Source organism: Phalacrocorax carbo, chromosome 15, assembly GCF_963921805.1.
Source record: "Phalacrocorax carbo chromosome 15, bPhaCar2.1, whole genome shotgun sequence".
Classification (NCBI taxonomy): domain Eukaryota; kingdom Metazoa; phylum Chordata; class Aves; order Suliformes; family Phalacrocoracidae; genus Phalacrocorax; species Phalacrocorax carbo.
Window position 1 is genome coordinate 10201729 of NC_087527.1, and position 16743 is coordinate 10218471.

General features: G+C 42.2%; 1 protein-coding gene across 5 annotated transcripts in view; it reads right to left on the reverse strand.

The window, feature by feature from the left end:
- Positions 1-16743, reverse strand: part of PITPNM2 (phosphatidylinositol transfer protein membrane associated 2) — a 143443-nt gene that overhangs the window by 58473 nt on the left and 68227 nt on the right. For all 5 annotated transcript variants that reach the window (XM_064466234.1, XM_064466232.1, XM_064466230.1 and 2 more), the window contains exon 3: positions 13942-14115. In XM_064466234.1, coding sequence (XP_064322304.1) covers positions 13942-14019 — 78 coding nt within the window. In that variant the 5' untranslated portion in view covers positions 14020-14115. The remainder of the gene's footprint in view (positions 1-13941; positions 14116-16743) is intronic.

Here is a 16743-nt window from a genome sequence, read left to right on the forward strand (position 1 = left end):
GGGGAGACCTTATTACTCTCTACAACTACCTGAAAGGAGGCTGTGGCAAGGTCTCTTCTCCCAAGTAACAAGCAATAGGACAGGAGGAAATGGCCTCAAGCTATGTCAGAGGAGGTTTAGATTGGATGTTAGGAAAACATGTCTTTACTGAAAGAGCAGTCAGGCATTGGAACAGGCTGCCCAGGGAGGTGGGGGAGTCACCATCCCTGGAGGTGTTCAAAAAACATGTAGACGTGGCACTTTGTGACATGGTTTAGGAGGCCTGGGGGTGTTGGGTTGACAGTTGGACTTGATGATCTTAGAGGTCTTTTCCAACCTTAATGATTCTATGAATTCTATGATTCTATTCTAACTCAGACTCTCTGCGGAAGTCAGTTCACATCCTACTTCTGATTTCTGGTTATTTTATTCACTTCTATGCACCTGCAGGAGACCACAAACCCTCTTCTGAGAGGAAAGCATGCTTCCTCCTTCAGCCTTTCCAGATGACCAACTCCAGCCCACAGCCTCTTTCACACCATTGCAAGCCTTAAGCAAATTTTGGCGCTACACATTCCTCCTGCTTGTCACTTATCTACAAAAGATGTGACAAGAGACAGCAAGAACATTTTCTTAGATGAATGTGAAATAAGAGCTGCACCTCTACACGACAATAAGAACCCAAACAAAAAAAAAAAACAACCAACAAACCAATCAACCAAACAAAAAACCAAAACAGAAAATCCCCAGAGCTGCAGAGTTTATATCCCAAACTATCTTTTGAGCCAGGACTTCTGAATCAGGCCAATTTATACTCAAAACACAACATAACTTATTGCTGGGAGGGATAGTACGATCAAAGAAAAACTCTACACAATAAACCCACACAAAGCTGCTTCCCAGCCCTGCATGCTTTCATACTTACCAGTTAGCATGCCGAGAAGGAAACAAGCTGCAGCAAGGTCAGGAAGGACCGAAAAGGTCAGGTTAGATGGCGAACAGTACAATTACTAACCAGTCACAAAGACAAAAAGAAGACACTTTTCTTGGACAATAAAGACATCAGCCCCCCACACTTGAGAGGCTAGGATGATACTCTGTATGTAAGTGGTACTGTGAAAGTACACCACTTATGGAAGTGAAGAGCAATTTGCTTTTCAACCATATAGGCTCTTCACGTCTATTGTGACTCAGGTACGGCATGGAGAGGGCTTGTTACAAGGAAGTGGTCCATAAACAACAATTAAAAAATAACCACCAATTAGGAAGGCATTTGGCCTTTCAGTGTCTGGCAAGTCCTCTCCAAAGAATATCTGTCTGCTGGGAGTGGCAGATGTGCAGGCATTTTAGGGTCAGTCTTGAAGGTTTTGGCCCTATAGACCCACACCCCCGTGAGAAGTAGAGATTTTATTTAGCTGATTACCTGTGTCATTACTACTTGCTACTAACTGACAACAGTATCTTTCCCTATATATAAATATCTGAGGAATGGTCCCAGACAAAATCAAAGAGTAGCTAACAGCCCTCATATGCGAGTTATCTAAGCCATAATCACAGTAAACCATCTTATATTGTATTACAACAGGAAATCCAGTCATCCCTTTAAGAAGTCCCTCTCTTCTGCTGATGACACTCCATGTTCTGCACAGCCCCATCAATAGCTTTCCAGGACAGATGGTGACACAGATCCCTTCTAGCTAAAGTAATAGCATTAAATTACTCATAACAGGGAACCCAGAGAAGCAGATGCACCATGATTAGCAAGAATGCCAGTTACTTAAAGGCTTCTATTAAAATAAATCTCTTGGCACAGCAGCATAGCATGGGACACAGCACATGACCTCACCATAACAATCAGAGATGAATAATTCCCATGAATGTCATCTAAACATTGGGCTAGCCTAACCCCATTTATCATCTGCCCTTCACAACAGGAGACAAATGGCTGTAAACAGAGCCTTCCACTAGCAAAGACAGGTTGATCAGTTCCCAGACCTTCCATCCCCTTTCCCAGTCAGAAATGTGCCTCACTATCAGCTAATAACATGCAGCACATCTTGCAAAGCCTTAGTCCAGCAAACTTGACCTGGCACAGCTGAGTGGGACCAGGTGACTAGTCACTTGTATATTTTTCTAGTGGGGTACAGCTCAGTAAAGGAATGGCGGTTGATGGCAAAAGAAACCCTCATGACTTGAGGAGTCTCACTACAGCTAGAAGAACAGCATTCACAGAACAAGAATCCATAATGCTGGATAAAACAGCTAAGATATGCCCTATCATATCGTCTGGAGAAATGCAGAAGTCAGGCTGTGAAATTAAACTGGCCTTGTAATGTTTTGCTTTTGGTGAATTAGAGGAAAAACAAACCTCACCAACCATAGTAGTATTGCTCAGAAGAACACCGAGAAGACTATTAATCTAAACCAAGTCCTTTTCCTTGTGCTTTGGCCCCGGAATAAAGCACAGGCTGCACACGGGCTCAGGTCCATACACAGAGAATCTCTGCAAAGCCTACAGCAGCACAGCAAATGGCTCAGTGGTTTAGTTTCTCCTAAAGTTTGGGGGTGGTTTTTATTGTAACTTACTACTTTGAGCATTGCTATGGTACTGCAGAGAACAGTAAAGACAGGGTAGGTTGCATGGTGATAACAGGCAATCCAGGCATTGTTCTAGCTTCTAAAAATACATTATAGCTATAATCTTACCTTGTTTACCACTGATTATTGTTTACATTACAACCCCTCAATCTAAATAAGGTAGATAGTGATTGCAGAAGGTTGACATGCTTTAGCTTCATGATGAAGTTTCTTGGTGCATTACAGCAATGTATTTACACAGTACCAGGGGCCTACTTTTATGACCCACAAGAGTTTTGGTTTAAGATTATTCAAATTACGAAGACTGACAGCACTATGCTTGGTAGACCTATCGTCCATGAGTAATGAGACACAAATCATTGCCTGGAAACAATAACCAGAAGATTTTTTGGTTTGGGTTTCCCCCACCCCCTCTCCAGCTCCCATTTGGCGACAGGGTATTTTGATAGTCCAGACAAATTCTTCTGGGAGAATCCATTAAAATAACACAGAAGTCTTGGGACTTTTTTTATCCCATTTAGACACAGATATGGATACAAGAAGTTTACAGCTGGTTGATGGTTTCAGTTAACAATGACAACAAACAAAGGCATCTATGTAACCACTGAATAAGAACATGACAGCAAATATCCCCAGAGGATCCTGCTAACATACTTGCTCAAACTGCGGTAGCAAGGGGGACTAAGAAAACGTTCTCTATGGCCAATTGCTATTTTTTTATTGTTTTGGATGCTAAGGCTACCACAAATGCCAATTAAGTCCCCAGAAACAGATCCGTCCTTTGGGAACCAGAGAAAGCCTAAATTGCCTTACACAACCCAGCAAACAACAAAATGCCTGAAGCTGCTTAGATGGATGACTCCTGCCATCATTGGAGAGCTTTTCAGACCTGTTTTCACCAATCTGACTTTTTAATATTTTTTTTTCTGTTCAGTTTTAGAAAGGAAGTATAAAGGTTCCCAAGATCTAAAAGGTTGAGTAACGAAGTTTGGGCTGGGAGAAGAACCTCTTCAATACATTAAGGGAAAAACATTCCCAACTATCACCAGTTGGACATTATTTAGGCTGATGGAGATTTCACTCTTCTAACTGATGATCCAAAGTGTTGCCTTCTTCCCATCACTAGCTGCCTTCCTCGATGTGCTCCAGGCAGCTGCCTACCAACCATCATCATCTCCTACCCGCAGGCACTGTGCAAGAGCAGATGCTGCACATACAAAGAAGGCACCAGTTAGACAATGACTGGTACATTACACAGATAGCTTTTTACAGAAACGCTGGGAGGTTATAAACAAAGCAGCCTGTTATCCTCAGCCATGTATCTGGGCTGATTGTGGCGATACTAGCATTCAAACACCACAAATAAACCAGCATGACAACAGATGCACAGTTTCAGCCATAGCTGCTGCAAGCCAGAATTAGACAACACCTAAAACCAGAAAGCCCATGATAAACATACTGGAAAATACCAAGAGGTCCTGAAACTAATGCATGGTTTATTAACACATTTTCCCAGCACAGGATTTCTGCACACAGATAACATGTACAGTGACTATGTGCATGCACACGGGTGTATCTGTTCTATCTTCAGCTGTCTCTTGCTATGGTATGACTCAGCTCTGTGTTCTGTTAACCACTCCTTTCTGAGCATTTGAACTGACATCTAATTCATTACGAGCAATCTGCTTTCACCAACAACCACCTTGTGCCTGCTGATATAGATATCTGATAGACCAGGCACCATTCATGGTCAGTATTTACTGCAGGTAATAAAAAAAAAATCAGGTCTTTGACGATGAAAACAAAATGTTGGTTTACCCTAAATGTACAGTAGAGTCATACTTCCCAAGCTGGTTTCTGTTGTTGTTTTTCTTTTTTTCCTTTCAAAATGTATGTGTCAAAGACCTGAAACACTCAGTTAAAATCATATGGCCACAATCAGGGGGATGGCTGAGCAAAAAACTTTTTCCAGTGTGAAAGAAAGGAGCAGAGGAGATGGTACTATTCCACTGTTTCAGAAGCCAAGAAGAACTTCTGATCAGATCAAAACTGACATAATTTTATCAGTGCATAACATGTTCTAAGAGCAAACAGGAAGTTACATGAATTAAATTAAAAATAAAAATCACCCCTACTGTTATTAATGCAGTAGAGTGCTGAAGTAGAACAGCACACACAACTTCTTGCCATCAAAGTCTTTTGTGCCACAGTCAGAACAGCTGAGTCCTCTCTCATTAAAGATGATGGAATCAACACAAGAACCATTTTGAAGAGGGAGAAAGTAACTGAAGGCACAGAGCTGCTGGCAGGGCTACGTCTAGGACCCAGATCTTTCAAGCCCCATTTCAGCATCCTAACTATGATGTGGCAATCATCTTCATTAGGCTTGAGTAGGGACCTTTACCAAAATGCAGCAAAACCGTTCTCAAGCAGGGAAGACAGGAAAGCTTCTCTACTCCTGTTTTGCAGGAGCTGAGTGTAGTCTTACTGGCTATATTGGAAACACAATATTAAAAGTAAGCAGGACCTAGGAACCCTGTTACCCCAGGGATGGGTTTTAATAGTACTTTTGAGTCTGCACTTTGTAATGTACAAATCAGAAACAATCTACGTCAAGTCAGACTGACGGTTTTTCAACAACAGAATTGCTGGAGGACAGCAAGGGACTTGTGAACTTTGTTCTTCTTACTGAAAGGCAAGGCTTACTATATCTCATCGTGTGCAGTTAAGTTGGCACTACCTTAACGGGAAACCAAGTCCAACTGTATGGGATCTCCCATTTTCTCCAGTAACACTATTCAGAAGTTGTAGACACCACAGGACCATGTTTTTGTTTACACCATGTGCATTACATTATGAATGCAAGCAACTTTAAGCTGCAACATCTGTTTCCATGGCAATGGGACTGCATCAGCAATCCACTGGGTTTAGTTTAGGCCATCTCCACTCAGGCTTCAGCACTGGACACGAATCATTACTGTTAACCGCAAACCAAGTGATGTCACTAGTAACCATGGTGCCCACAGATGAGGTTTGTGTGCCCTTTGCGCTTTAACATGCATCCTTCACGCATGACAATTATTTTAATTCAATTAGCGCTGTTAAAAAAATAATACATGAAGGGTCAGTGTCAATACTTATTTAGCAAATGAAGGTTAGTTTGAGTCAACAAGGTAATGATCAGAACATGAGGCTTTACAACAGCACTTTGACTCCCAGCCTCATTGCACTGTACACAGAGGAATGACCTGAAACCCTGGGAGAGGGGAAAGAAATCTGTTCTTCATCAATGGCTTTATTAATAAAGGCAAAAGAGCAGCTGCTTTAAACATTCTTCTCCTAGGTTTGATCAATGCCTGGGCAAGCACAGTGCTTCGTTCCATCTAGGCAACATCCCTTCCCCCAAACATTGGCGCTTCTCCAGCTGAACATAAAACCTGGTCTTAAGTGTTCCTACCATCCAGACGAAAACAAACAAAAGGAGTCCTAAAATGAGAGTTAGTTGTAAAGTGTGTGTGTTGAGTGAAATGAGAAGAGTCCCCATCCTGGCAGAAATCTAGTCATAATGCCATGAAAAGACTGCCACTTTCCGGGCTCCTATATCAGGTGGCCAAAGAGGACAGCTCTATCAAGATGTAGACATTTCACGGAGAGGTAAGGCTTTACTGACCATGAGCACAGTCTCCTCCAGATCCACTCACTTTACAGATCAATGAATCCCCTTCACATCCCTGCTCAACACTGGATTTGGAAGCGATGCATCCTCCTGGCACATCAGAAATCCCAGTGACTCAGTCTCAGCAGAAGTGGGGCTGTCTACACACTCTGCAGCTGGGGGTTATGCAGCCAAGTACCTTTTGCCCTTCCCCTCATGATAGTCTGGTTTCACTGGAGATAACCAACCACATCAGCTTTTTAGATAGAAGATTTTTATTGTAACCATGAAGTAGTTAGCATCTGTCTTCCCAACCTAGCGCTGCATAGCTGCAATTTCCTGGAGGGTTCCCCTTTGGGTCCTTCCCAGCTCTGCATGAAGCTGGAATCCGATCACCCCCCCTACTTGCAGCAGGGTTATTATGGGGCTCTTCCCTCAAGTTTACCAAGCAAGAACCAGAACTGTCACACATGAACTTCTGGCCTTTTGTCCCATCCTTTAATCACTGTGTAATGCTGCTTCCAAGGTGATATTAAATGCACAGGGAGAAAGAAGAGGATGTCACCCATGAAGGGTCTTCCTGCCAGAGAGAAGCACATGTAGATCTGCCACGCTTTCACTCTCCCAAGAGCTGTTTGAGGTGGGGGTCACAGGCCTTTGCAGCTGCAAGAACCTCCTTTCCTTCCTCTGGGTTTCCAGCCCAAAATCCTGCAAGACACCCAGCCAACAGAAGCAAAAAGCTGAGCATGCAGAAGGCCCTAAATAAGGGACCATTCTCACCCAAGCAAGCGAAGGTTACCTGTGCTGCCATCTGCAGCGCCATCATTCTTGGCCACTTTTCTTGTAACGTAAAACAGATTCCTAAAAAAAAGCCCTAAAAGTTAAAGGCAGGACAGATTGCCGGCAGTAGACTCTCGCAAGACAGAGCAGAAATAGGCGCAGCATCAATTTGTACAAATGCTGTATGCATTGCATTATTTAGAATCAGGTCTAGGTGTTAATGAAGCTGTTTGTACAAAACCACAATATTTTGGGGATAATCAATTGTGCAGGACTATAAATAATTTACATAAGAGAACCATTCTCATGGCCACTCATTAATCACTCTGCCTTACGAAGACACTCAGTCACACTCCTATGGAGCCAGGGCTGGATGTGCCAGAAGCACATGAATTAAGAATCACTTTATTGCGGAGATACCTCAAACTTGTTTATCCCACATGCTCCATCTTTCAAACTGTCTACTACACTTCCAGCTTAGTACTTCATCTTACCTTCAGTATTTCCTTCCCTGCCTTTAAACAGATTTTTCATTGTATTAACTATTCCACAGACACTGTCTGTGGGAATTACTGTCCCTAGTTTAATGGGAGATAAAGCAAGTGGTCCATTATTATAATGTGAGTCAGAGACAAAATTTCAGCTCAGGGTGTTTGGGATCAATTCTGATCCTCTGACTACATCCCTTCGATTTTAGGAACCCAATGCAATTATTCACTAACAATAGGCTGTATGCTATAATACTGGAGGACTGGCTTGAAGAAATCCCCACTGTTTTCCTAACAATTCATTACTTGCCCTCAGGTATTTGGAAAAGTGAGAACCTAATCTGGGTCAACAGTCAAGATTTTGTCCAGAAGTAGGCAGGTCAGAAATCTTCGTTCATAAGAATAAAGTAAGAAAAAGGATTTTTTTTACAGCCACAAGCTCAGTAGGCTTGTCAGTGCTGCATCCTGTATTAAAACCAGTGCAAATCTGAAGTTTAAAATATTTTGTGTGTTCACTCAGTTTTGTTAGAGAGCACGTGAACTGTCAAGGCAACACAGTTCACTACTCTAAAATCAATCTTTTTTTCACCAGGTATGGAATAGCAGCCAATTTAAGAATCATTCCAGGATAATGGCTACAAAACAAGAAAAAAAGTAAATGCAAAAAAGATGTTTGCTATTTCTGTATGTTTTCGCAAAATACTAACCCTTATGGGTTTCACTGTCACCTCTGCAATTTAGACAGCAAGTCTGGTAGCACTGAACATACCTCTACCGCCCTTGTTCTCAAAGCTAAGCAACTGCAAGTGTTTTACTCTCTCCTTTCAAAAGAATGCAAGCCCTCACAATCACAAAGAAAGGTTATGAAAACCAGAGGAAGAAGAGAAAACATAGAAGTCACAGGTATTGAATGCTGCAGTGTAGAAATCGGCAGAAAAGCTTCAAACCAGGCTTTTGCTTTTAGACTTGTGAATCTTCCAGGGTCTCTAGAGCTGTCAGCAGTGTCACCTGCTTTTAAAATTAAAGCATATATGTCTATCTGTCCAGATGGCCAAGGCATCTGCAAATGAAACAAAAATAATCAGCCATCCTGTTCTTCAGTGTCCAGAGATGAAGGGTTAGTTTGTTTTCCCCCACTCAATCAGTCTTTCACCATCTGCTGGGCCTGCTGGCAACTGCTAAGTGTAGCTAACAGTTTAAAGGACATGACTTTTGCACCCAGATATCAGGAAGTGGCCTCAAGAATTACCACCAGGAAGCACATTTTTGAAGTCTCAAAGGTGCTGAGAGGTACATGCAAGCAAAGGAGAAAATAGGACAGTGCAGGGGTCTGGAGACTGATATGATGTACAAAACCATGATCCTTCGGAAAAGAGGGAACAGACTCAGGGTACTCCATCAGCAGACACAACAGGTGAATACCGCATACTGCAGACGCTTAGAAACACACTCTGATTTTTCAGGGAAGGCAATAAATGCAAAGCCCTGAGGAACTGCAGAAGAGAGGCTCATGTTAAAAAATGAGAAGAGCCCTCAATTCCCAGGATCCTGCCTGAGTTCAGCAGACAGTGCTGAGCAGATGGATTATCTTTAACAGATTGCCTCCAACAGGGGCCAGAGTCCTTCCCCAGTTGTAGACCCTCAAAGTACTGAATGACAAAGTATTAACGTTACTAGCTTATAAGGATGACGCAGCATCTTAAAATAAGTCTCACCCTCAAAAGGCAATCACTAGGTCCAGAGGAATATTTTTAAAGTACACTATCTTTGGAGGAAGGTCACAAGTACTCAGAGAAAACTGCATGGAGAGAACAAGGACCTCAGTTATTTACAGCAGAGAAAGCAAGCTATGCACACCAATATAAAAATAAGATTTAATAACAAGAGGAATTCTCTCGTCTTATGTAAGGGTCAGAAGGGCAATGGTCTCTCGGAATCTCATGGCATATGGAACCACAGTAATGGATGGTATTAAGATGATAAATGGACTGACCTTTGGCTAATAACATACTGATCTTTCCAACAAATGCATTCAGACCTTGGAATACAAGCTTTTATGAGATAGAGACTTAACATTAAAGCATGCGTTATTCCTGGGGTGATGGGGAGGCATACAGAAAGGTGTAACCACTATAAAAGGAAGCAAATGGTATGGGAAAGCACAGCTGCTGAGACACAAATATACAGGACACAGAAGAGGAAGAATTAAGAGACCCTTTAAGATCTAATGTGTAACACAGAACAGTCCTATCCTTTGTGTCCAACAGGCTTCAAAGTCCTCACTGAACCAGAAATATTGCACGTGCCTTTGATGTGAGGTGCAGAGTCAGAAGACATATCCAGGACAGTCCTCAGTTCAGCTTTTCTGCAGGAAGCAAGAAATCCCTTCAGATACTTACAGCTGTCCCCTCCATAAACAGTTTGTGCTTCATGAAACTCATTTCAGCGCTCATCTCTAGTTGCTTTCTGCTTACATTAGGACAGAAGCCTGCAGTTTCCCCAGATCAAACTGCAGCTCTCCCAGTCCTACGGGCAACTCTCAGGGCTGAATTTAGCTAGAGATCTCTCACCCTTGGAAGCAGGACGGGTTTTTAAATGTGCATACAGGTTTTAGGGAAAAGTTACACTCCAAAACTATAGTCTAGAAAAGAGGTACAAAGAATTTCACTGGTTTGAAATATTTTGCCCATTTTATACACCAGAATAAAACCAGGTCACAGTAGGAAGGAAGATCACTGGTTCCGAGCTCAGATATAAATATTAGTATGTTTTAGTTTGGATACCAAGAGACAAAACCTCAGTTATGATGCAAAAAAACCCTTGTGCATATGGTAGAGCTAAAAGCCATCTGCCCCGTGGCTGATGCAGCAAGGGCTCCCAAACTGAACACATTGACAACACTGCATGAGAGGTTTCCTACAAAAATATGGATATTGATAGCCTAAAATTTAATAGAGAAAAACAATTCCGCTCAGATCTGCTAAGCTTCAAGTGAGTCAAGAGTACATTAAGACCTTCACTGTAATGTAAAATTAACTTATTTATGGAAGAATTTAAGTGCTACTTAAAGTACTGAAGCCACTGTCTCTGTAGATAATATTTCAGAAGCTAGCAGAAAGCAATACTTCGGAGACTTGTTGCTCCCCTCCCCACACCCTCAAAAAAAAAAAAAAAAAAGGCAAAGCACCAGGCCACTTGCCTCAGTTTTCACAGCTTTATACACCAGCCTGGAGAAATTTAACTATAAGAAGAATTACAGAGCAACATGGGCATACACACAATGATTTATTGCATGTGTCGCCTACCTAGTGGCACAGAGACCAATGGAGATGCTGGATTATATACTGCGCAATTTTCATTCTCCCATCCAGTAAACACAGTGAATATGAGCACAGTCTGTCCCCGTTTAATGGAAGGATCCTTTGCTACTTGGGCGTGATGCTGCTTACATCAAATCTGGTAGAAATTTTTGTTAAGAATTCTAAGAAGGAAGGACTGTTCTCTCATGGAAGGAGACAAAAGGACCTTCCACTGCAAAGCAAAAGCCTCCACGTAAACATCTGAAAAGTGACCGCAGTACTACAGCTTGAGTCTGAACATCCGTGCCCACATGGCTTTGAGGCACTACTTGCACAGAAAGGGTTCCCCAAGCAACTGCATGGACCAGTTGCTACATCCCTCAGGTGAGAAGGTTGTTTTTGATAATGTTCCTTTGGAGGTTACTGGAATCTAGGAAATTATCTGATTGCTCTTTAAAAAGCAACTTTATACCAACTGGTTTGGAGTTTAATGGGGTTCTTCACTTATGAGCTTGGAGTTAAGAGTGATCGACTTCAAGTACATGCATAAGACTCTCTAAAACCCTGGAGGAATAATTGTGACATCTCCTTTTTCCACTGTTGGGAAACAGCTTGTTATAGGACCACGCCAACTAGTGTCTCCAGCAACAATGACACCATACAGTACACAACAAATGTCTTTCAAATGAACCTTTTGCTTTTAAGAATCGCTCCTCTCCCCAAGAGCTACTTTAAATCATTCTCTTCTACGTTTCAGCCAAAGATTTCTAAGAAATGCCTCTACACTGCTGTTTTATACAGATATCTCAGCTTGTTCCCCTAAGGGGGTTCCACATACAGAACTTGCTTCTCCTGTAGCTCTGTATGTGCTTGAGAGGAAAAATAAAGAGACAGATGTGAAGCACTTCCTCTACTCTCTGAAAAAAAACCAGAGTCATGCTCCCCACTGCTCTCTCCCCAGCACCTGTCTCAAAGACAAAACCTCCACTTTTAAATCAAACTGAAGAAAAAGGCCATTTGATATCATGGTCTAAGAAAAGCTCCCTCTGAAGTCAGCAGGAATCTTTCCACCAATTTCAGGAAGAGTTGAAGCAGATAGCTACCAATCACTAAGAAACAAAACATAAACTCCACATTCCACCCTAAGTGGGTTTTCTGATTTTGTTTTTTTCGGGTTTTTTTTTTTTTTTTCAAATTTTACTTGAGACTAGTATTTTCAGTAGAAAGCACAGCTAACTCTTCCTCTTGTACTGCTTGTACACATAATGCAGTAAAGTCACTTCTTTGTCATGCCCTTCTGTAGCTCACCTGGATCTCGGGTTATTTATCAAACATATATAAAATTATACATGTTCCTTTTCTGGGCTACGTATAGGTGGCCCTCCACCTGGGTAAGCATTCCAGCTATCCCCCCAGCTCCAAGTGTGGAGGGAGGTCAGAGACCTGACTTGACACCAGCTATTGCACCTGATCTAAGAGGAAACTTAACTTTGCTGCTTATCAATGAGCTAGAAAATTAGAGCAGGTCTGAAACTGAGCTGGATGGCAACTCGGAGGCGTAGTTTCTTTAATAGTTTCCTGGGCCAATGAACTTCCCCTTGCATGAAACCCTCATGGCTTATCTAGTCCTTTGACTTTAAGACATGGCCAAAATCACTGTCAAGTGAATAAAGTGGAATCCAGTGTTCTGCATTAATGAAATAAAAATAAACATTTTAACTTCTGAAAGGGTACAGCAAATTTAGCTTCCTGACCAAGTCCTCCATATCTCACAGGAGGCCCCCACAGACACTCCCCAGTTAACGATTCATCCTCCATTAAATCAGGTGGGCTCCTCCTCCTTAATCAGATCATTCTCCCGTACACTCTGCTGCTCACTGACAAGTTCTGCATAGCTAATACACTGCTTCCATCAAACAGCTCTTTATTCGAAACAGCTAAGACAAATTTGAAGAAAAAAGTAACAAAATTTTTACAACAATATTCAAAGCAGCTAGAGCATCAGGAAGAGATACACAAAAATGAAGCCACCTAAGAAAAACGTTTACTCATTTATGCTAACATTTAGGTGAAACACACAAATATGATCCATTTGTGTCAGAAAAAGGAATTTGACTGTTATTACTGGAAAACACAACATCCACTGTTCTAGCAGTCAAGTCCAAGTGCATTAATCCTTAAAGGAACATAGTTAGACAGTCAGGTGAGAGATGGAGGAGTTCTGCTTTTGCTTTGGTTTTTTTTGCTTAATTAATTTTAGGTTTTAAGCCAAAGCAGATTTTTCTAGCATCGTGCTTCATCCTGCCACAGAAAGCAGAGTTCTACAGGAAACTCAATATTAGATGTGTGTTTTGCTGGGTGAGCAAGAATAAATTTTATTTAAAGCATGGGACAATGAAATAACACTTCAGATTCATTTTCTTTTAAAAATGCTCCTAGTTGGATTTCGAGCACTGGGAGAATATAGGCACAAAGGATTTGAGTTACAGAAAACCAACATTTTAATTAACTGCCTTACTGAAGACATGGAATTCAACAAAATAGGCTTCTGAATACTGATGGGAATTTAAAAATAATCTAAGTTTTATGCCTAAACTAGTATCTGTTTCATAGTGGTAAGCAAAGACATATTACATCTAGATTTTTCACCCCCTAAATTCAAAGTTGTGCCTTTGGTTTACCCTCTCAAGTTTTTTGGGTTTTTTTTTGGGGGGGGGGGGGGGGGGGGGGGGGAATCAAGACCTCTGTTTCTTCCCAAGAAAAGAGCACGAGCCTTGGTTTGCAGCTGGAACTGATATAACCAGTAACCATAGCCCATGTGGAATGCAGTGGCTGCTTAAGCCCTACAGCTTGATCACTTCCAGGTAGGTACCCACACGCTTAGGCTCAGTGCTTCCTTCCATAGGAATAGCCTATCCATGAGCCATTGTTTCCCCAGGTAGGTCAAACAGAGGTCCTCTAATTTAATGACAAGAGAAGGCAACTCAAACTGAAGTTTGTATTACTTTCCCGCCCCCACTCCTTTATAAGCACACAGCAAACCTCAATTTTAAAACATCTAATTCTGCAGCAATACTCCACTCTTCCACATGAAGCCCTGTGTTAGCCTGCACCCACCCACACGGGTAGAAACATTACTGACCTGTATCATGTACAGCTGCGCAATTCGATATTCTTCCACACTCATTGGAAGAGGAATACGATATTCCTTTATGAGCATTTTGAATACAAAAAGCTTTTGTCCACTCAGAATCACAATCCAGAAGCTTTTAGTAAAGGCTCCTTAAATAACGGCAAGCAAATGCATTGGGGATCCCTGCAACATAGTGACAGGAAAAAAAAGAAAGAAGCAGTTATTTTCCATTCTTATTGGAGAAAATCCTATAAAAAAGAAACAACAACACCACACAAACGTTAATTTTTGTAACAGCAATAAGTTTAATAGCAGAGAGAAGAATCCCTGGAGCGCTACCAGACCCTTGGTATCAAATTGAACAGAATCTTTTAGAAGAATTTTGATTTGCTTCAGGGGATACCATCAAAGCTATTACCCTTCTGACCTCTGCCACCGTATCAATCAGACTTTCATATGCAATACCATCTCTATGGGAGAGATGTAATAAAAGCTCAAAATGAATAGGCAGACCCTTCTGTTGTTAGACAATAAAGCATCTCTCCAATATCAGCAACACACCAGAGATGCATCCACTCAAAGGTAACAAGTTTTATCCTCTCACATTCATTCAGCAGCAAAAAAGGCAATAATTAGACTTCCTTGGCCCTCAGTAACACCATGATGAAGAAAGTCATTTGGATTCTAACAATGAAGACGGCAGAAATGTACTTTTCTTCCTTGCTTTATTCTGAGTTACTGTCTTGGTAGGATTCCTTCTCTTTCACCTCCAAAGCGGTCTACGGGCAAAATCCTCCGCCACTGATGTCAATACCAGACTCATTTTTACACTCCCGCTGCATAAGAATACTGCCAAAGATCAAACCGCAAGAGAAAAAATAAATCCCATCATACACAAGTTCGAGGCAATTTAATAAAATTCTTGCTTAAGAACACAGAGAACACAGCAGTTACTACATCAAGGGTTAAAGCAGTAACTTCTCAAATATTTGTAAGACTCCCTGTGGGCTGTGCATAAAGGTAACAAAATCATGGGGGGGGCGAGGGTGGGAGAAGATGCCTGATGAGGAAGAGAGGACACAAGAAGTGAAGCTGTCTGCTGACAGGCCAAATCAGCCTCAGCAGGATTTCACGACTGTTCTCCCAGCATGCGAAGTACTTGCCTGGTTCCTTTGCATCACCAAAATCCACCTTTCTACTGTGTCTGTTTATTGGAAGTCTTCAGCTGCTGGAGCAAAAACAGCCCCAAACCTACACCTGGGGGAAAAAGTCCCAAAATAAAACCAACTTCTCTAGTCGATTAAACTGTGGTCTGGAAATGAGGAAACCACACCACTATCAACAGGCCTCAGGAGTACTTGGTGTTTGCACAGCACTTCACCAACCTTTTACAAGGTTTAGAGAGGTTAAAACACATGCCCATGGTCACAGAGCAACCAGTGACAAAATCCAATATTTATAACCCAGGTCTACTGATTTCTAATCTGCGTAGGACTCAAAGGGCACTGTGACATCTCTGTCTTGCATTAGACCTGACCCACTGCTGAATTTATGCAGGAGCACTGCTCACCACATCCCAGCCGAAGAGTTTGCCCGACCCAGGCACACAGGCCCCGCACCGCCGTGCTGTTAGCTTGCTTTCCTTTGATTGCTGCATTTCTAATTTGGCAGTAAAGCCAATTCATCGCGGACTGACTCTTCTGGAATAGCTATCCGTCTGGTGCTGCATCATCTAAACAATTTATTTTCAAATTCAATTCTCCGTTTCATTTTATTGCTGTCAGAGCAATCTGTGTGCGTGGAAAGGGGGGGAATTAAAAAAAAAAAAAGAAAATCTTTGCAATGGCAAACCCCATAGAGACTAGTTCTGGGAAGACTGAGCTTCCCAGCGCTGCCGTGCCTATGCACACATGCACATCCATGTGCACGTGCAGGATTTCCTCCATCAAACCAATCCTCCAGAACAGGTGGAGATGATCTCATTAGGTGGTTTTTAACTAGTGCCATGGCAAAGAACAACAATAACCCCCAGAGGATGGATCTCAGGCACTGGCCCCGATTCTGCATTGGTACAATGCTAGGATCTCAACTCTTGGAGCTAATGGCAGTGGGAGACTCAGCTACATGTCTTGAGCAGTTTGTTATGCTTTAAAGATCTTTGAAAATTAGATTTAAAAGCTTCCCCCCCATTCCCCAAATACTCTGAAAGCGATTCTGCTCCCACCATAAGGACATCAGTCACATCTGCCTTTGCTGCTTGCTAAAACAAGTATGTTTCTATCGATTGGAAGAGATGAATAAAACAAGAAGAACAGAACCTTAAAAGCAATAAAATGGCAGGAAAACAGTACCAAGATGGAAAAAATGTGTTTATAATGAAGTGCCAGGCAGGTAATAATTCAGATGGCCACGACACAAGAGGGCCTATTTTATTACAGACTAAAAAACCCAACCATTTTGGCCCCAAGCAGGCACAGCAGCAGCCTCAAAGCGCCCAGCGTGCGGAGCATGTCTGGCCGCAGAAGTGGCTCCTGGTCCAGCTTCCTGTCTGGCTTTGTACCAGAGCTGAAGTTTTGCTGTAAAGTTCCCCTTCAGGTTTCTGTTTCCCTGTGGTCAGTGTTTAAAAGCAGTGTTTCGGCTCAGCCTGCAGGTCTCCAGGCAGCAGCGGGTCCTGACGATGCGCCCGTTGGAAAAACAACACTCCCAAAAACTCCTCTGGCAGCTGTCACTCCAGCTACTGCAACCAATCCCCAAAAGCTGGGTAGAAAACAAACGTGGAAACACACTGAGCAATAGCAAGAACCAAACTGC